Raw genomic sequence first — 21,734 nt, 5'->3', positions numbered from 1 at the left:
TGGGGACGAAATTGGTAAAACAAATTACGACCCAGAATATACCAAACACCAAAACTAAAAAGGCTCATCGCTTACTACTATGATGAAAAAAGGAACGTCTTTTTTGTCTTTTGCTGCATATTTTATTTCTTTTAGACACAATTGGCGCCTTCATAGATTTTTTAGTTTGTATGTATGTGATCCTTGTTTTAAAGCACGTTTAGGTTCGTTATTATAAGGCTAGGTATTCCTGCTTTATTCATTATTTTGCTGCTGTTGTTGGCAATTTAATTGTTTGCAAAATTACAACTTCTGTTACCAGAATTTTTCTGTGAAGGCACGATGCAACCACTTTTTGTTTTTTGAAGTCTATAGATTGGCCCATGGAACAAATCTTTTAATTTGTCAAAAAAAAAAAAAAAAAAAAAAAAAAAAAACCCGGATTCCTGTGGACGGGGCATTAACGTTAAAGAGAGAGAAGCAGGAGCTCCTGAGAGAAGAGAGTATTGTTCTCCTGTTAACATTGAAATGAAGGGTTTTTATAATTACTGCGTACAAAGTTATGTTTGTTATGCGTCGATTCTGGTTCCGTCAATCTGTAACAAATCGATACCAATTTATCTATCGATTGGTATTGATAATCGATACCAATCGATAACCACACGAATCTTCGCCATCGATTGGTCATCGATTATCAATATCAATCGATTAATTGATATCGGTTGGTATGGATTGATATCGATTGTTGATTCCATCGATTGGATACCCCGGGATATAAAGAAAAATCAAGTCAGGAGTGGGATATTTACGGTATACCACGAGAAAGCAAATTGCATAACTAATTTATCCCATGCCCCTCAATGAATTAACACAAAACGTCACTCTTCAATGTTTTAACAGCAATTACAATCTAAAAAACTATTCAACAGATTGGCAACGTTTCTTGAAAGTACATAATTTTGATAAAAAATTTAAAAATATATAAATAGGTACTGCTCATTAAATGTATAAAAGCCTTTCAACAAAAGGTTGGTAAGAAGTATTCAGGAAAAACTCATTGACAAACTATTTGTTAGGCCGCAAGAAACGCCAAGATTTTTTCGTGGAATACTACCTGTTGCATACCGCAGAATATGCAACAGGTTTCTAACTTTCTAATTGGCTGTATTCTCCATGGCATGGGATAAATACAAACATACAATGTTATAACAGATTTGAACTCATATCCTGACTATAGCGTAAAGCACACCTCTTTATATACTTCACTGCCAGCATGCCTTTACGAGGGGAGAAGAGAAGCCTAGCCTCTGACTTCCAACAGAGAGAGGTTTTATGCAAAAGAAGGCGCGGGGTAAGAGGGGGGGGGGGGGGGGGTTGGGGAGGACCTAGTGTAAATTTCAGTGCATCCTCTGTTATCTCTTACTTCGGAATGTTAGTTGTTGGAACCCGCGACACATATTTTTGACTATTTTCTCCCATATCTCATCCGAACCTAACACTCTTTACCATATGATCACATTGGCCTGTGAACAGTAAATAATTAACCGATATCTAAAAGTAAGTATGATAAAGACGCACTATATATAGCAAGCATTTATCCGGAGTAGTTTTTGCTTGCCTCTTTTTTGACTCGCCGAACTTTTCTGCGAGTTGAATATATATTCAGCTACGAAATCCCAGAACAGAACAAGCTGTGCCAGTCGGTCCAAGTAGCCCTTATAAATCTTAAAATGATCCAAAAAAAAAAAAAAAAAAAAAAAGAAAGAAAAAAACAAAAACAAAAAAACAAAAAACACAAACAAAACAGAAGGAAAGAAAGAAATTTGTCCGTTGGCTGCCTCAAGATATAACATGCATCGATCTACAGCTACAGGCCAGCAACTGAAATTTCTTTTGCGAGTGTCTTGACATGCAAGCTGGCCAGGAATTGTCTGGGAACACGCATTGAGAATAGACATTTTGCTGAACACAGAAGCTTGCAGCATAAGAAACACTTGAACACTCGAACTCCGTCAACTTGAACTTTACGATAATTGAGAGTTTTCCATGGATTACCTTTTTTCTTAAGCGTAGCGCATAGCCTATTTTGCTGACCTGAACTTTTTTTGTGCGTTTTAAAAATGAACTGAAAAGTATTCTTCTGTGAATAATTTAGACTTTTGATTTAAATCTGAATATGTCTAAGTTGATTGTTTTAGGTTCACTGTAAATAGTTTTAGTTTTATTTAGTCCCTGGAAAGATGGCTTGCTGTTGTTAAAGTGAACACGAAAAGTTACTTTCCTGGTAACAAAATCCACTTGTCGCAAAAGGATCAACTTGTCGTAGTGAACGTTTACTACAAGCGTTTTTTCTATCAGTACGTCATCAAGAATACCGTCAATATTATTTGACAACACAAACTGAAGTTTCATTTGATTAAAAGTTTCGTGCCCAAACTTTATTTGAAATAAAGACAGAGATTAAAATACACTAATAAAGAAATTATAAACTAAAAAGAGGTCCCACAATGCACTATCATGCTACTAATCCCTCGATTTTTCCTAGTCAAAACGATTATGAACCTAAAGAAAGGAAAATCTGCATACAAGGTTACATAAGCCACACTCTACCCCAAACGAAAACAAATTGGGAAAGTTAGTATTGTTTTAAGCCCCAGCTAAACGTTCGTACATTGTTGTACAAAATGTTGTTAGATCAACAATGTTACAACGTTTAGCACACCACGATAGCACCAACATTGTTCGTTGGATGAATGTTTTGCTTTTGATCAAACATTTTGTCCAGCATTTAACAATGTTGGTGTGATATCACACGAGAGACCTTATAAGATTCTAGTACGAGTACGGCTATGAATACAAGGTTTGACTTCAAGTTTTTAGCGAAGTACTAAGAAGAGAAATATCCTAGAAAGTTTGATTTTACTCTTTCTGAGCGACGAGTTTGACGAAGTTGTTTTGAAAATGATGATAGCTAAGTCGTAGGCGTGTCGTCAGTCTGTCGCATACAACAAAGTTGAATCATTCAAGTCGGTTTTAGATAAGAAGGGAGAAGAAGGGAGACATTCTGTCGCATACAACAAAGTTGAATCATTCAAGTCGGTTTTAGATAAGAAGGGAGAAGAAGGGAGACATTCTGTCGCATACAACAAAGTTGAATCATTCAAGTCGGTTTTAGATAAGAAGGGAGAAGAAGGGAGACATTCTGTCGCATACAACAAAGTTGAATCATTCAAGTCGGTTTTAGATAAGAAGGGAGAAGAAGGGAGACATTCTGTCGCATACAACAAAGTTGAATCATTCAAGTCGGTTTTAGATAAGAAGGGAGAAGAAGGGAGACATTCTGTCGCATACAACAAAGTTGAATCATTCAAGTCGGTTTTAGATAAGAAGGGAGAAGAAGGGAGACATTCTGTCGCATACAACAAAGTTGAATCATTCAAGTCGGTTTTAGATAAGAAGGGAGAAGAAGGGAGACATTCTGTCGCATACAACAAAGTTGAATCATTCAAGTCGGTTTTAGATAAGAAGGGAGAAGAAGGGAGACATTCTGTCGCATACAACAAAGTTGAATCATTCAAGTCGGTTTTAGATAAGAAGGGAGAAGAAGGGAGACATTCTGTCGCATACAACAAAGTTGAATCATTCAAGTCGGTTTTAGATAAGAAGGGAGAAGAAGGGAGACATTCTGTCGCATACAACAAAGTTGAATCATTCAAGTCGGTTTTAGAGAAGAAGGGAGAAGAAGGGAGACATTCTGTCGCATACAACAAAGTTGAATCATTCAAGTCGGTTTTAGAGAAGAAGGGAGAAGAAGGGAGACATTCTGTCGCATACAACAAAGTTGAATCATTCAAGTCGGTTTTAGAGAAGAAGGGAGAAGAAGGGAGACATTCTGTCGCATACAACAAAGTTGAATCATTCAAGTCGGTTTTAGATAAGAAGGAAGAAGAAGGGAGAAGAAGAAATCTTGTTTCAGAATTTCTAAAAGAAAGTGCTAAGTCTAATCCCAAGTTAATTTTCAAACTTTCACTAATACAAAACGATAATTCATTTCATTCATATATAGCACACTTACATGAATCAAGTCAGATGAGCGTCTGGATGAAAGAGGTTTCTGTATCCACAAATTAGGTAGAGATTAAATCAGAAGTATAACTTTCAAAACCCTACAATATTTTCCGTTTAGCTTTTAAAATAACCTCGATTTAAATCAGTGACTGAATTCCTGGCTAAACTGTACCTATACAGTCCTGCTGATACCGTTAATTATTTTACATTATTTAGATGCCAATCAATTTGCAACTTGTTGAGCTTTAAATGTTATGTTTGGATTCCTAATATCATCCAGGCTCTGAATCAAGCGCAACTCAATTTGTTCAGCTGTTGGTCTGTTACCTTCTCCAGCTAATCCTGGGTAAAAAAATATAAAAAAAATTAGAGTCGAATCAGGCTTTTCCAGATGTATAATAGGGGCATACATGGCTGTAAAATCCCTCCACAGATACCACTTTTGCACTGAATGCCTTGGTCAGTGCATTCATGGACTCGAGACTCAAATGATAATGCAACACTTGCAATGATTGCAAGTTGTACTGACTTGCAATGGATTGTATCCAATTAGATCAAACTCAGGTGTTCGAGGCAGGTTTTTCACCAGTGGACATCCCAAGCTGATGTCAATATTGTCTGGCATGGTTGTGCGTTTCAAGCTGATAATGCATGTAATATGTTGGAGAGCTATGTGCATGCACGGGGCTGGTTATAAACAGCTTCTTTTCAAATTCCTGTACTAGTCCTGTTGCCACTTGTGAATGAGTGTTACCCACCGAAAAAGAAGCCTAAACTCAAGGTCAATCATGTCAAGATAATGTTAAGTTAACCGGCATTGACTTCCTGAGCTTTTTTTAAAGCTGCTCGTATTAAAGGCAGTAGTAGAATTTAAATTAACTTATGGAAGTGGAATAATAAATACATGCATTTGAACCGCAGAGGAAAGAATGAATAAGTGAATAACCATCGCAGTTATATTTGCAGTTACTAAGTTGAACTTAAGTAGTTGCGAAAAGAAAGCGTTGTCCACCCCCTAAAAATTCCAGCTTGAACACTGTTTTTCTTCAAGCTTTCTTAGGCTGCGTATATAACTGCAAGAGTTTTTCCTCTATTAAATCCTTCACCCACAGTTTAAAATAAATGTTGCAACATTCATATTCATTTATTCATCCTTCACGGGTATATTACGAGCTCACAGTAGGAACAGCTCCCAGTTGGCTTGATAGCTCAGTTGGTAGAGCACGGCATCGCAAAAGTCATGGGTTCGAATCCCATTCAAGCCTGAATGTTTTTCAGGCTTTCCTTTCGCAACTGCTTAAGTTGCTTACATAACTGAGATGGTCATTCCCTCATTTATAAATTAACTTACGCTGAGCATGAGCTAAAGTCCTCTGAAGCACCGCTTGAACTGTGGATACAGTTGCCTCACAAGCCAGTGATAAATCATTTGGATGGCGGTACAACCAGGCAAGAAGAACGCTAGCAAACAGATCTCCTGTCCCAGTAAAGGTCGCGTATAGTTTTGGTATCTCCATCCTAATGCTCTTGTTTTTACCTTGGTTTAGACCAAAACATTCAAATAAGAACAATTTATTTAATGAAAAGCATTTTTAGCCCAGCGCCTTATGTGTCACTATAAAACACCAACAGGACTGAGTGAGCGAGTCCCTATGCTAAGTTTGTAATTAGCGCATACGAGAAATATAAGACGTATTCATTGGTGAGAGCACTCGTCTCCCACCAATGTGGCCCGGGTTAAATTCCCGTCTCGGATCATATACCGGTATGTCGTCCGAGGGTTTTTTCCCCGGGTACTCCGGTTTTCGCCTCTCCTCAAGAACCAACATTTCCAAAATCGAATTCGATCTGGAGAGTGTCCCAGTTAACGCTCTGCGCTAAATACACTGACGCTTACATAAAGTGTTTTTATTTCATATGTGGGACCAATAAGAAGCGCATCTTAGGAAACTTCAAAGTACCAGGAAGGAAAAAATGCCATGTTTTCACTCACCATTCACAGTACTTCCAAGAGCTATCAGTGTCTCGTGGTCACCCAATTCTGAGCTGGTTATCACCACAGTTTTAGAGCCTCTTTCATGTAAAATTTTCATAGCCTTCAAACGAAAAGAAAAATGAAAAAGACACTAAACTTTCAAAACTGTTTTGTTACCGAATGGAAATGTGAATCTCAAAATGGGCTAGTTTTGACAATATAACAACTTGAAGGTATCAATATGGGAAACCTTGCCGCTCACCTTAAAAGCTTCACTCTCATTTGTTATCTTCATACCACTTAGAAGCCTATTACATGTAAAAATACCATCAAAATAAATAACTAGATAGACATAAACATAAACCAGGTAGGAAAAATTAAAGCTAGGATTCTTAAGTCTTAATATTTATAATTCACCACACAACAAAAAGGACATTCACATGTTTTGCTCTCAATGCTGATGGCTCAAAATATGACAAATTTCAACATTTTTTTCAAAAGATCTAAACGCCGAAATCTGAAGGGGTAAGAGCAGTAGTGAGAGCACTCGCCTCCCACCAATGTGGCCTGGGTTCGATTCCCGGGCTCGGCGTCATATGTGGGTTGAGTTTGTTGTTGCTTCTCGTCCTTCCTCCGAGAGGTTTTTCTCCGGGTACTCCGGTTTTCCCCTCTCCTCAAAAACCAACATTTCCAATTCCAATTCGATCCGGAATCTGAGGGCCAGAGGTTTGTCAGTCGTAACAGACTGTTAAGTGTCACCCTCGTTAAACAAAGTTGATTGATTTATTTAACTGACAAAATGATTTTTTTGCTTTTTACCAACTAAATCTTAAAATCTCTTCTGTCTACTGACCACACCAACATCCCACTGACACACTCCTACAATGTCCTGTAATAAATTTGCTCCACAAAGTAGTTTTAATAGTTTTGAAAAGAGATATGCGATAAGTAAGTTTAATATTTCATTTAATATTGACCTATTAACTTGGTTTTAAAGAATAAAAATCAGTAGGGTCTGGTTTTCACAAGGACATAAGCATAGGCATAAGCATAATCACAATTGCCGCTTAAGCAAGTGAGAACGCCTGCGACATAATCACAAGCACAAGAACAAGGAACACGTTCGTTCTTCGTGTGCCTATGCTTATGCTTATGTCGCAGTCTTCACTGATGAGAACGTGTCGACATAAGAACAAGCACAAGGCAGTCAAACGTTTCGTCCGCCATCTTGCTTAACACCGTGGGGAGCTGGTATCAAGAATTCCAATCTCGCGCCCAGAGGCTGCGTTCCTTTTGGTCAGCACCAAGGAAGCGAGACGTGCGGCCACCGCTGGCCTAAAACGCGCGCGGGCTCTGGGGACAAGATTGCAAGAGTTACGTCAAGAAATGGTTTTCTGCGCGTGCGTCAGCCCTTATGCTTATGTAGCAAGTGTTCGAGTGTTCTGGCTTGCTTATGCTTATGTGAAAACCAGCATTAAGAGATCACTCAACAACTCACTCTGCTTCAAATTGATTTGGTGTTATGATATCAGCCAGTGGAAGTAACTGATCTCTGTAGACGGGCAGCAACTCCTCAGGAACGTACTTAAATAAAAGAGTACATGACGAAAAATCACTTAACATTCTATGTTACTTCTATTTAACAATAAGATTATGAGCACGAAATTTCTATCGCGTGATAGTTAATGAGGGCGAAAGCCCGAATCAACTATCACGCGATAGAAATTGAGAGCGAATAATCTAATTGTTTTAGTGTAAATCTACTAGTCGTTCACAACTTAGCAACAAGACAAGTCCACGTTTTTATTGAATAATGATGTAAATAGATATAAATAAGTCACGCCAGGCACTACTCACTAGCTATCACAGATTAGTATAAATCTACTAGTGTTCTGCCACGAATGCCGTTCTCTGATTGGCTACGCTACTCGCTATCTATTTGACAATTAGATTATGAGCTCAAGATTTCTATCGCGTGATAGTTGATGAGGGCGAAAGCCCGAATCAACCATCACGCATAGAAATCGAGAGCGAATAATCTAATTGTTTTAGCATAAATCTACTAGTCGTTCAAAACTAAACAAGTAAACTATCTATTTCCTCATCGCAGACACTTCGAAAACGCGAAGAAGCGGGTGCCATTTTGTTGAAAATCGCTACTCATTATCTATCACAGAATAGATAGCGAGTAGCGTAGCCAATCAGAGAGCAGCATTCGTGATAGAACACTAGTAGATTTATACTAAATACATGTTTACAGCCATCCTCTTAGACAGTGAGTAGGTATTATGGTGAATGTAATGATATATGATGTACACTTGCGGCCTAAGAAGTGATTCATCAGTCCGTCCACTTTATCATTAAACAACGTTTAAAGAAATGCACACTGACTGCCATAATGCATGTAATGTTAGTATCACTGATATCACTTCATGCATGCGTATTGTAAAGAAGGAAAGATTCTTGCACTTATCTACGCAACCAGACTGTTGGGAAAAAAAAACCTGAAAAACATCCAGGCTTGAACGGGATTCGAACCCATGACCTCTGCGATGCCGGTGAAGAGCTCTACCAACTGAGCTATCAAGCCAACTGGGAGCTGGTCATGTTCTGAGTCTGGTTGCGTAGATAACTGCGAGAATCTTCTCTCGAATACAATCTCTCATCCGCAGTGCACATACATTTTCATATCCTTATTATAGTTGTAAAGCAGGCAGCCATGCCACTGTTCGAAATTTTCTGACAACCCAACGAGATACTTTATTGAGAAAATGATAAGCGTGATGAACAGTTGCCTTATTGTGAGAATTTAAACAATTTATTTGGTGCGAGTCGTTCCCTCACAAGATCTGTCTTGTTAAATTCATTATGAAACGATGAAAATAAGACTTTAACTTTGTCCTGCCAACATAATAAGAAATACAAGACTCACAATTTATAAGCTCACTTACAAATTTCCCCGCATCTCCCATAACTGGATCACAAACTTCAAATAAAGAAAGAGAAAATGCCGTCAGTGTTAAAATTACAAATTCACATTAACAAGCTTTAGTCTGCATTTTACATGCTATATATTATGTGCGGAAACCCCATGGACCCCACCCCCGCGACAAAATGTTACGGATCGAACACGTGAACACTAATCAAAGTACATTGTTGTTGCATTATGTTTTCGTAGCTTTGCCACCATTATCGAAGGAACTCCGCGGACTCATTGTGTTCAGTTCGGTTTATTCTGGATTGTGAAACTCGTTAGGATAGCCTAGATAATTGTTGGTGTCATTAAATTTAGGTTCAAATTCTCTATATTATACAGACTGCATGACATGAACAAATTAATGAGATATCTTCCACAACATCTGCCTCTACAAGATGTGCATCATTTGTTTGTCAAATGTATTGTTCAAGAGAATCTTAACAAGACAGGTTGCAAGGTTATTTCCCTAGAAGGACGATTAGTTTAGGCTCGACTACCAGCCGCTGTTCGGGAAAATGAGCCCGCACTCATCTTCGGGGAGGATAAAAGACCGGACCTGGGAGACGGAGGAAATCGAGCCTACGATTAGGTGCACTCTGTTCCAGATTGTGAGGATGTCCAAAGCCCTGGTAGGGGTAGGGGGACTCCAAATAAAACTGATTGGAAGTTTGTTGTAACGTTTAGGTATCGCTACAGGATAGGATGTTAAAATCAAAATATGCCATCAAATAAATGATCATGGTACATTTTAAGACAGACACCAAAAAAAGATTGATAAGAAATTAGAGCAACTTCTTGTGAGAATTGCTACCCCTAATTCGAGCACAACCAGAAAACGAGGTGCAGTGGTATCTTTGCCAAGTTTGTTTTGGACAAGCGTCTCTAATATTTCTATCAGAGTCCCCACCTCTAGTGTCCAATCACTGAAATAAACCTTAAAATGGATGACAAATGAAAATTACAAATGTAGCATGCTAAACCACCCAGCAATGGAGATTGATTATTGCAAACCATGGTAACAGTCTTGCCCCAGACGAAAAGTAAAGAAGTAGAAAGAAAATTATTTTATCTGAGAAGCAATCATTTTGTGATAATAGAGACATTTAGAATTGCGTTTACGGGCAAACGGGAGATTCGCGTTTACGTTTCCTTGAAAAATTAATACACAGATGAGAATAGTGCAAAAACTATTCTGACCTTTGTGGCTAACGTAAAACTAGTCAATTTTACTGAGAAACTGAAAACATGACTTGTGGAAAAATCGTATATAATTTTAGCGATAGTATTTTAAAACATGTCTCAAAATCCTGTGACATTTTACGTGTCACGTGCAACAAGTTTTATAGGTTTAAAAAAATTTGCATAAATCAATCAATCAACCCTTTATTTAAACGTGGTCAGTTCAGTTGGCTTGAAACACAGTTCTTTTATTTTTATGCACTATTTTAATTATAACAGGGATGTTTTGCCGAGAAGGACGATGAGCAGTGACAAACTTAGACTCCCGCCTGTAAAATTAGAATGTACGAAAGAAGCCTTTTTTTTTATCTTGGCCATGTAAAATTTAATCAGATTTAGATTTTTAGTTTTTACTTTATATGACATTTTATAGCTATTTTCATTGTACTTAATTATCATTATTATTTCCACTCAATTTAGTTTATTATATAGGGCCTCTATGGATAGCACTTTTTATTTTGTACAAAAACTGAAGGAGTTACCCTATTGAAATAAAGGTTTCTTACTTCTTACTTACTTACAATTCATATCGTAGGACTGTCTTAGAATGTCACACACAACACAGTTGTACTGTCTTAACCTGCCTATAAAGCTAAATTGTATTGACGAACTTATCTATTTGAAATACATACCAAACACAAGATTGGGATTGGCTTGCCGTAGCTGATGGACCACTTCGAGTAGTTCCTCTAAGAATGACTTGGAGCCAACATAACCTGGACCAAGGAGGGTACATAATTATAGTCAACAATGAAGCACAATTCATACTTTGCCAAAAAAAAAAAAAAAAAAGGAACAAAAGAGAGGGAGAGAGTAAAAGTTATTTTACTTTGTTACTTTACAAATTTACGTAAAACTTACATAAATTTGCATTCATTATATTTGCATACATTAACATGGCCTGGACCAATGAGGCCCTCTGACAGAGCTTCTGCGTCACTGGCATCCGACCAGGAAAGTGGTCTCAAGTGCACGACTTGAATATTTGCTAAACTAAAAGAATATCGCAGTAATTGAAAAAGTAAAGCATACGCTTTGCGTTTTCGTAGACAAAATCTAATTTCCGATAGATCTGGCGGGTGTACGGTGTACAAAGTTTTTTTGAAGACTAATTTTCTTGAGGAAAAACGATCTTCAGTTGCCCAGGCTTCACTTCACTTCAGTTTTATATTAGATGCTACCTGGTAAAGATATACACGCACCGCGACGGCCAGCGGTCTACATTCATGGAAGTGGGGCCCGTTTCTCGAAAGTCCTGGTAACTTACCGGGTCCGATAAGTGTCTTTGGTAATAAATGTTTCTTAACAGAAGTCAATTTTTGTTAGCTTTGAATACTAAATTTTAAAATCTTATAATTCTATGAAAACATTGGCCAAGTACCATGCCTGTAACAATGTGTAATCAGCGATAAAACATTTTAAAAAATATACTTATCGAGCCCGGTAAGTTACCGGGACTTTCGAGAAACGGGCCCCTGGCTGTCCCCGGCTCGTTGTGGAAGGGAATTCCAAGCAACAATGGTTCGGGGGAAGAAAACTGAATTTATAGATGTTAGTATGGATATAAGGCGGGACAAAATGTCCAACTATGCAAGTGTCTAGTTTTCCGGGAAGGTCTAACAAGGGAATCTAACGGTAGGAGGGATCTATTAAAAAGTCCCTTCTTAAAAAGGCAAAGTCTGTCTTATAGCGATTTGATTTGGATAGACTGGTGACGCTACCGGGCTAATAGTTCTTATATTCAGACATTACAAAACGTGATGAAGTTGGCCACTCGTAACTCTCGATCTCTGGATGCAATCTTTACACACTGTTACCAAGACCGCTATCTTAGAAAATCTCTCGTTGGTGAATACAAAACATTTTTGTATAAATTATATTTAGCCACATTTAAACATCCAAACTAAGATTTGTGAGGCACTGATCGATGAAGCAGAAACAAACAAACAAACAACAACATATAAAAATAAAAAGAAAAAAGAAAAAAAGAAAAGAAAAGCAAATACCGGCAAACTGATAAAGAAGGGCAGCTGAAAGCTGGACAAAATTTTAACTTTAACATGAGAAATGGCAGGGGTTTTTTTAACCGATTACTCAGAAACATTATGAAAGCTGTTAGCTGAGTGTCTTTGCCTGAGTGTTGTGTGAATTTTACTTCCCAATAACTGTGTATAGTTAGTGCCTCGAGAAAATAAGATGCTAACGGAGATGGCTTGGAAATGGAGCTCCGCACAAGTTGTTTCTAGAAGCCACGAGGCCATCCGAAGATGACAACCAGAGTCGGAAAAAATTCCAATCACTCGAAAGTTCTTCGGACATCTTCGGATGACACTCGATATTGTTCGCATAATGACAAGAACACCGTTCATAAGATGCAAACCGCAATAACACCTGACCACTGAGATCCGGCATAATAAATTGATAAAAAAAATAAAAACTTTAACATTCGTCAGCTGCATGGTACTCATATAAAAGCTATAAAAGTTGAGTAAATGATGGAGAAGTGCCAAAAATTGAACAAATTGAGACCGTTTCGAGCTTAGCCCGTCAATAGCGTAAGTCAACCAATTAAAAAAAAAACGCTTTCTGCTCTTCCGCTAGCCTCCCACGCAGTCGTTTTGGTGGGAGAAGATTATACGAGTCCCCTAAAAACGACTGCGTGTGAGGCTACTCTTCCTTATCTTCCATGACATAAGAGATCATTAATGGGGCAGTATGAAGTGACGCACGTAGCACAAAAGGTGTCCAAGTAGCAAACAAATTGACAACCCATCTACCGCCAATGTGGTTTCCGTCTGAAGCCACAAAATTATTTTAAATTGTTTCATTGGCACGCAACATTTCAATAGCGATGAAACACAAAGTTAGTAAAGAACCGCTTCTTAGCAAAACTTATGCCTGAACTTTCTGCACGTCAAACGTCGCATTATTCGTCGTTTATTTATGTCAGCAGCGGTATCTAAGATTTGAATGCGACTGCTATCGACAGCAAGTTTACTACGGAAACAGTGAGTATGCTTATGGATCAATGCGATCAGGGCAAACATCCTTCTTTTCACTACATCCTTCCGTAAACACAGTGGGCAGATGCTGATTGGTTGATTTGCCCTGACAACAATGCAAACCAACCAGTCTTGCTATGAAGGGAAGAGACCATGTTGCCATCATGACGCACTGGCGAGGAAATTTTCTCTTAGGCTTCACAAAGCCCGATAAGATATGTGATTTACTGGGATAGAAAATGAGAAATAAAAAGTTCATTATCACGTCCGCAAGTATTTACTCTTTGTAAATAGGCTATTAATTACCGTCTCAAGTTTGACAAGAATATTTCGGATAATCGTCTGGCTTAGATTGGCTTTTATGCAAAGCTCGAGTAAACTTTTGATTCACTGGCGTGGAAAATGAGAACAAAATTTAGTATCACGTCCGCAAGTATTTATACTTTGTAATTAAACATTTCGCAAATTGTTTTGGTTTGATGGACGACCAAAGTCAATATATCTTCCGTTGTATGTAGACACAGAAGGTCAATTGGGTGGTCCCATTTGCGTGCTCTGTGGTTGAATTTGAAACAGGTTTTTTTTTTTGTCGGAAAAAAACTGGCTATGACGTCACAGGACTTCAAACAATAGGAAGGTACTTCGAGTTCCGCGTTCTGAGAGCTGCATTTGAACGGCGCTGTTACAGAACAAGGTGCTGTTGATGACAAAAACTCATAGGACCACTTCTTAGCTCAAGTTATGGCTGCAGCTGGCGCTGGTTTAGTCGCACGTTTTTCTTCCACGACAAACGTCGCGTTATTTGTGATCGTTACCTTTTCGTTTTTCACTGTCATCAGCGGCAAGTGCGCTCCGTCATGCTACGGCAACGCTGGACTGGTTTGCTGCGGTGGTCGGTGCCTTTTCGGTGCAAGTTGTTTCGGTCGATCCTGTTCGTTTGACTCTGAGTGTCCCTTTAATCAATCCTGTTGTGATGATAAATGCGTTCAAGGAAAAAGTTGCCTCGGTCAAAAATGCAAACTGAACGATCACTGTTCCCACGGTCAGTCGTGCTGTGGTAGGAAATGCAAAGGTGGCTCGGGGTGCGTCGGTGAACCCTGCCAGTCGATTCTCGATTGTCAAGACACAGAAGAATATTGCTCCGAGGGCACCTGTTCAAAAGACGAACGTACCCTGATTAAGGCATTTTTGCCATACATTCTTGCCCTGGCGGTGGGATTTAGCATTTTTTTAATAATCTGTGCCGTCCTCGTCTATCGGTGCCGCAAGAGGCGACGCCTGCTAATTATGGGAGAAATCATCTCTACAAACAACATCACGACCAACACAAACATGTCTAGAGTCTCTGTAACACAGTGCAACCCACTTTACCAGCCAGAGGGTCCACCGTCCGACCAGCCAACAGTGCAGCCACCCCCTTACACAGAAACACCAACCGAAGGAGCTGACGGGATGTATGCACATCAAACTGATTCAATTGCTACTGCCCCGAGTAAAACATCAAGCGTCGTCTAAAAAAAAAAATGTAAAGAAAACCGAAAAGAAAACTTTCGCAGCAGTTTGCGATTCAGTTCATGCAAGAGAGTCATGACGAGTCGGCAATTCCTCTTTGCCTGTCACAGAGCAGTAAACCTTTAACACCAGAATGTTAAAAACACCATCTTACATGAAACAATATTATTGCTCAAAAACACAAGATTTTTGTAATGTCAGCGATTAGAATGTGAAGTTCTCTATGACTGACACTTTCCAACAGTTTGATATAAAAGTACACCCTGACTACAGTTTCAAATATACAATTCATGGCAGTTGGTTTTGCCACTAAATAATGTTTATTTTCTTTTTTCAAACTTGTGGTTTTTTTTTACACGATACCTTAACGCTTTCAACCCCTATCGTGTATAATTCAGAGTTTTCGTTTGAGGTAGGAGGCAGAACGTAAGGTCCAATTGCTTGCTATGTGATATCCGGTACTTTGTTGGGAGATTTTATTTTTAATCTTTCTAATTTTTTTGTCCTTTTCAATTAATAAACTACACAAAATCGGTATCTAGCGGATAGCAAAATGAACGCGTGAATTCCTCTGTAGCTCAAAACAGCCGAGTTGCCAAACTGTCTTCTAACAATCAGCAGCATATCAACAGAGTGTGATTGCCGTCCTTGATTCAACTTCTCGTTTTGACGCGGACCCTGGTAAATGGACTAGTTTACTATTAAAATGAAGGTTGTGCACAGGGCCCATGAGGGGGGGTGTACTCAACAAATGTTTGGGTAGGTAGGTGCAGTCCGGGCGTTCAAACCCTGACCCTGTTTAACACACAATTCTTTGCTTTCCCAATCCCGTTTAAAGGGGGATTTTACCTAAACGCCATTTTTCCGTCACTTGACTTAGCTTTAATGGAAATATCTCGTTCACGTTTCAAACAATCCAAAAACTCTACACTCATCCCGTGAATCTGTGGCTCCTGGTTGTGGCGTGTTTTGTGAATTTTTGGGTGATTTTTAGGTATATTTGGAAAAAGATAGTTTTTCTTGAACAATTTGGTAAAATTAAGAGAAATAGGAAATATTGAAGATTTAGTGAAGTTTTAAAATTAGAATTTTTAGTTGATGATTAATAGACGGACACCAAGTTAGTCCACTAGCAACCTGGGGTGCTCTTGCGTGGGTATCAACTGTCTGCCAGTGTTCCAAAAATCATTTTCTTTCTTCTATCCTTCCTTAAAACCTCTTCAAATTTCATTTAAATTTAGGTAGAATCCCCCCTTAACACATAATTCAAAAATTTCATACCCTATCTAAGACATTTAACCCAAAATCATACCCTGTTTAAGACTACAATGAAAAAAGAATACACTAGTGTCTTACTGTATTTTAATGCACTGGCAATCACAATCTAATTGAACTCATTGAAATACACCTCGTTCTTCAAAAGACCAATAAACAGACACAAGCTTGTCCTGTTTAAGCCATTAGGTCATGTACCGATACCCTGTTTAAGACAGAAAGTGATGAAATAGGTACCCCGTTCAAGACAAAACACCCTGAAAACCATACCCTATCGGGCCGCACGTCCCCGATAAGGTCACATAAGGGAGTACCCCCCCCCCCCGCACAGGACGCAAAGGAGTCAATTTGTTGTAAGTGAGCGGCTTAATTCTCCGACGCATGCATCAATGACTGTGGGCGCATTACCGTAGCTTCTGGTGGGCGCCAGCTTGGGGTTAATCTTTCAACAGAAGCTTAATTAAGCTTAGATCACGTTTGCCTTTCAATAAATAAGCAAAATCGGTTTGCGCCTGAGAATTTAGCCGCTCATTTAAAAAAAAATCTGAAATTTGACTCCTCTGCGCCCTGTGTCAGGCTTTTATGCAAAGCTCGAGTAAGCATATAATTCACTCGCATGGAAAATGAGAACAAAATTTAGTATCACGTCCGCAAGTATTTATTCTTTGTAATTGGGCAAACTGTTTCGGTTTGATTGGCTAACGAACGACCAAAGGCAATATATCTTCCGTTGTAGACACAGCCGGTCAATTGGGTGGCCCCAGTTGCGTGCTCTGTGGTTGAATTTAAACGAAGAGGTGTTTTTGGTTGAAAATAACTGGATATGACGTCACAGGACTTAAAAAAAATAGGAAGGTTGTTCAAGTTCCGCGTTCTGAGAACAGCATTTGAACGGCGCTGTTACAGAACGAAGTGTTGTTGATGACAAAAGCTCACAGGACCGCTTCTTAGCTCAAGTCATGGCTGCAGCTGGCGCTGGTTTAGTCACACGTTTTTCTTCCACGACAAACGTCGCGTTATTTGTGATCGTTACCTTTTCGTTTTTCACTGTCATCAGCGGCAAGTGCGCTCCGTCATGTTACGGCAACGCAGGACTGGTTTGCTGCAGTGGCCGGTGCTTTCGAGGGATTAGTTGTTTCGGTCGTTCCTGCAGTCGTGATTCAGACTGCGCCAGATCTGACAGCTGCTGTGGAAAAAAGTGCGTGAACGCACCCAATTGCCTTTACGAACAGTGTTCGACAGACGCTGATTGTTCAGTTAATCAAGCATGTTGTGGTTCATTCTGCATTGAAAAAAACAGTTGTCTCGGCCAATGGTGTTCTATTGACTCTGACTGTTCCGGCTTCAGTCAATCGTGTTGTGGTGATAAATGCGTTCAAGGAAAAAGTTGCCTCGGTCAAAAATGCGCTGTGAACGGTGATTGTTCCGACGGTCAGTGGTGCTGCCAAGGCACTTGCAAGAAAGGCCACTGTCCGCTGATTTCGCCCGATGAATTGCCACAAGTTATTGCGCCGACGGTTGGAGTTGTCGTATTTTTAATTGTTTGTGCCGTCCTCGTTTATCGGTGCCGCAAGAGGCAACGCCTGCTTATGGCTGCAAACACCCCAACAAACCTCATCACGACCAACACAAACGTGTCTACAGTCTCCGTAACACAGTGCAACCCACTTTACCAGCCAGAGGGTCCACCGTCCGACCAGCCAACAGTGCAGCCACCCCCTTACACAGCAACACCAACCGAAGGGGCTGACGGGATGTATGCACCTTAAACTGATTCATTTGCTTCTGCCCCGAGTAAAACATCAAGCGTCGTCTAAAAAAAAAATGTAAAGAAAACCGAAAAGAAAACCTTCGCAGCAGTTTGCGATTCAGTTCATGTAAGAGAGTCATGACGAGTCGGCAATTCCTCTTTGCCTGTCACAGAGCAGTAAACCTTTAACACCAGAATGTTAAAAACGCCATCTTACATGAAACAATATTATTGCTCAAAAACACAAGATTTTTGTAATGTCAGCGATTAGAATGTGAAGTTCTCTATGACTGACACTTTCCAACAGTTTGATATAAAAGTACACCCTGACTACAGTTTCAAATATATAATTCATGGCAGTTGGTTTTGCCACTAAATAATGTTTATTTTCTTTTTTCAAACTTGTGTTTTTTTTTTTACACGATACCTTAACGCTTTCAACCCCTATCGTGGGTTTTCGTTTGAGGCAGGAGGCAGAACGTAACGTCCGGTACTTTGTTGGGAGATTTTATTTTTAACCTTTCTTATATTTTATTTCCTTTTTAATCAATAAACTACACGAACTCGGTATCTGGCGGATAGCAGAATGAACGCGTAAAATTCCTCTGTAGCTCAAAACAGAGTTGCCAAACTGTCTTCTAACAATCAGCAGCATATTAGCAGAGTGTGTTTGCCGTCCTTGATTCAGCCTGACGCGGACCGTGATAAACAGACTAGTTTACTATTTGAGAGCTGTGCACAGGGCGCAGAGTCAAATTTGTTGTAAATGAGCGGCTAAATTCTCCAGCGCATGCATCAATGACTGAGGGCGCATTACCGTAGCTTCTGGTTGGCGCCAACTTGGGGTTAATCTTTCAACAGAAGCGTAATAAGATCGCATGACGTTTTGTTAGATCGCGTTCTTGTATTTAAGGGAAACCGTTCACCAACGCTTCACAGCCGACGCCAAATGTTTTGATTCGAAAGAATAGTGACTCGCAGAATACATTGGGGAAAGGGAGGGGGAGCTAGGGAAGCGAGAAAAAAAATGAGGGAGTTCGGGGCCCTCCCCTTCCCTGATTACTTAACTCGACGCCTCACGGCCCGATCCCGAGTACAAAGAACGCGAACGAGAACTTAACTCGTGGCCCGAAGTCTTATGCGTTATATATCTCTCGAACAGTCGCAACGCAAAGAAAAAAATTAAAAACAACGCGACCGAATGCCGCTTACGACCCGAGCAATTACCCGTTGGTTCACTGAACAATAGCTATTTCAATGTTAAATCGGTAGAAAACAAGTATAGAGAAAAACTAATGTTTAACCCATGAATCCCAGTTGGACTTTTTAGACTACAGTAAGTTCCTGTCTTTTTGAAGATAACATAAAGTTAAACTTAAGATAACTAAAGTATATATTTACAGAGTGTCTCGTGTTTGCGAGCAACATTGCTCCAAAGGTTGTATCTCTCGTCTTCATGTTGACTCACTCCTATCCAGTAAAATTTTTTTGACTAAATCACAAAGTGTTTTTTTTTCCTTTTATTTATCGCCATTAAGGTTATAAATGCTGAGTCACACAGTTCTGTATCATCATTACACCGCACCTTCTGTTTTACTTTGGCCAGAAGCAAATAATGAGTCAGTTTGAGGTGCATACATCCCGTCAGCTCCTTCGGTTGGTGTTGCTGTGTAAGGGGGTGGCTGCACTGTTGGTTGGTCGGACGGTGGACCCTCTGGCTGGTAAAGTGGATTGCACTGTGTTACGGAGACTGTAGACACGTTTGTGTTGGTCGTGATGAGGTTTGTTGGGGTGTTTGCAGCCATTAGCAGGCGTCGCCTCTTGCGGCACCGATAGACGAGAATGGCACAAACAATTGAAAATGCGATGACTCCAACCGTCACCGCAAGAATGGGTGGCAAATCAGCGGTCGAAATCAGCGGACAGTGGCCTTTTTTGCAAGTACCTTGGCAGCACGTCTCACCCTCGGAACAGTTATCGTCCACGGTGCATTTTTGACCAAGGCAACTAGTTTTTCCTTGAACGCATTTACGATCACAACATAGTTGATTAAAGGAACAGTCAGAGTCAATAGAACACCATTGGCCTAGACAACTTTTTCCTTTAAGGCAGAGTGAACGACAACATGCTTGATTAACTGAACAATCAGCGTCTGTCGAACACTGTTCGTAAAGGCAACTGGATCCATACGCGCACTTTTTTCCACAGCAGCTTTGAGATCTGGAGCAGTCTGAATCACGACTGCACGATCGACCGAAACAACTAAACCCGCGTAAGCACCGACCACTGCAGCAAACCAGTTCTGGTTCGATGTCGCATACCTTACCGCAGTAACCTTTGATGACAGTGAAAAACGAAAAGGTAACGATCACAAATAATGCGAGGTTTGCCGTGGAAGAAAAACGTGCGACTAATCCAGTGCCAGCTGCAGCCATGACTTGAGCTAAGAAGCGGTCCTGTAAGTTTTTGTCATCAACAACACCTTGTTCTGTAACAGCGCCGTTCAAATGCTGCTCTCAGAACGCGGAACTCGAAGTACTTTCCTATTTTTTTAAGTCCGGTGACGTCATTGTCAGTCATTTCCGACAAGAAAAACACCTCTTTCAAATTCAACCACAGAGCACGCAAATGGGACCACCCAATTGACCGGCTGTGTCTACAACGGAAGATATATTGCCTTTGGTCGTTTGTTAGCCAATCAAACCGAAACAGTTTACCTAATTACAAAGTATAAATACTTGCGGACGTGATACTAAATTTTGTTCTCATTTTCCATGCCAGTGAATCATATGCTTACTCGAGCTTTGCATAAAAGCCTGACACAGGGCGCAGAGGAGTCAGATCTCAGAAATTTGTTGTAAATGAGCGGCCGGCTAAAATCTCCTACGGAAACCGATTTTGTTGATTAACACAGGGAGGGTTCTGGAGTCGTTAGAACAAAAAGATGATGGCAATGATAGCATGTCGAGTGGTGAAGAAAGCGAAAACGTAAGGATTAAAGCTCGTGGATATAGCGTGTAAGAGAACAAGTCTTGCGAGAGCGAAGAGGCGTAAAGGAAAAGGGAAATAGCAGCACAACCCCAAGGGGGGGGGGGGGTACTCCAGACTTTAAGTGATGGGGATGATCGAATGGGGCAAAAATCAAAACCCAAAAAATTCCCTAGGGCTTCCAACAAAACCAAAAAAAATCCCTAGGGCTTCCAACAAAACGCAAAAAATTCCCTAGGGCTTCCAACAAAACTAAAAAAAATCCCTGGGGCTTCCCACAAAACCAAAAAAATTCACTGGACCAAAAATTAACCCCCAAAAAATCCCATGCCGAATTTCCGAGCCTTAAAATTTTTCGGAAAGCATTAAATGATATAACACAAAAAAATAAAAACATTAGAAATTGAATGTTTGTATTTGTTTTTTCATCATACCATCTGAAGTAATCCGAGTTTCCGCATCTGGTAGTCATTCTAACAACACTCGAGACACCCAAGAACATCTTCTGTTTCAACAATAACATATAACGCGGGCACTGTATAACACGAATCTCCAGATTGGTTTGAATACCCAAAAAAAGTCCCTACTTAAATCAAGCATCCCAAAAAAGTACTTGCCAAATTTTCTACCCAAAAAAGTCGCATCTGGTAGTCATTCTAACAACACTCGAGACACCCAAGAACATCTTCTGTTTCAACAATAACATATAACGCGGGCACTGTATAACACGAATCTCCAGATTGGTTTGAATACCCAAAAACAATCCCTACTTAAATCAAGCATCCCAAAAAAGTACTTGCCAAATTTTTCTACCCAAAAAAGTCCAGGAAACGAAAATTTCAAAAAAAAAAATCCTTCGATCATCCCCGTCTTTTGAAATCCGGAGTACCCCCCCCTCCCCCCTCGGGAGCACAACGCATCATTTTTACCACCACTGTTTCGCCTGCAGCGTTCCGCTAACTGTATGCA

The 21,734-nt window shown here is 39.9% G+C and overlaps 2 protein-coding genes across 3 annotated transcripts in view; both read right to left on the bottom strand.

Annotated features, from left to right (window-relative positions):
* Positions 1-4,254: 4,254 nt before the first annotated feature.
* LOC146483492 (pyridoxal kinase-like) overlaps positions 4,255-21,734 on the bottom strand; it is a 34,023-nt gene continuing 16,543 nt past the window's right edge. For both annotated transcript variants that reach the window (XM_085105701.1, XM_085105702.1), the window contains exons 4-10: positions 10,871-10,954; positions 8,974-9,008; positions 7,521-7,606; positions 6,285-6,330; positions 6,041-6,143; positions 5,399-5,584; positions 4,255-4,389 (exon numbers count right to left, since the gene is read on the bottom strand). In XM_085105701.1, the coding sequence (XP_084961827.1) occupies positions 4,271-4,389; positions 5,399-5,584; positions 6,041-6,143; positions 6,285-6,330; positions 7,521-7,606; positions 8,974-9,008; positions 10,871-10,954 (659 nt within the window). In that variant the 3' untranslated portion in view covers positions 4,255-4,270. The remainder of the gene's footprint in view (positions 4,390-5,398; positions 5,585-6,040; positions 6,144-6,284; positions 6,331-7,520; positions 7,607-8,973; positions 9,009-10,870; positions 10,955-21,734) is intronic.
* LOC146483494 (uncharacterized) lies at positions 16,469-20,922 on the bottom strand. Its single transcript, XM_085105703.1, has one exon. It carries the CDS (start codon positions 20,210-20,212, stop codon positions 19,352-19,354), a length of 861 nt encoding a protein of 286 aa, XP_084961829.1. The 5' UTR covers positions 20,213-20,922; the 3' UTR covers positions 16,469-19,351.

This window comes from Pavona decussata, unplaced genomic scaffold (genome assembly GCF_977016875.1).
Source record: "Pavona decussata unplaced genomic scaffold, jaPavDecu1.1 SCAFFOLD_38, whole genome shotgun sequence".
Classification (NCBI taxonomy): Eukaryota; Metazoa; Cnidaria; class Anthozoa; order Scleractinia; family Agariciidae; genus Pavona; species Pavona decussata.
This window is presented reverse-complemented; position numbering and strand designations above follow the sequence as displayed.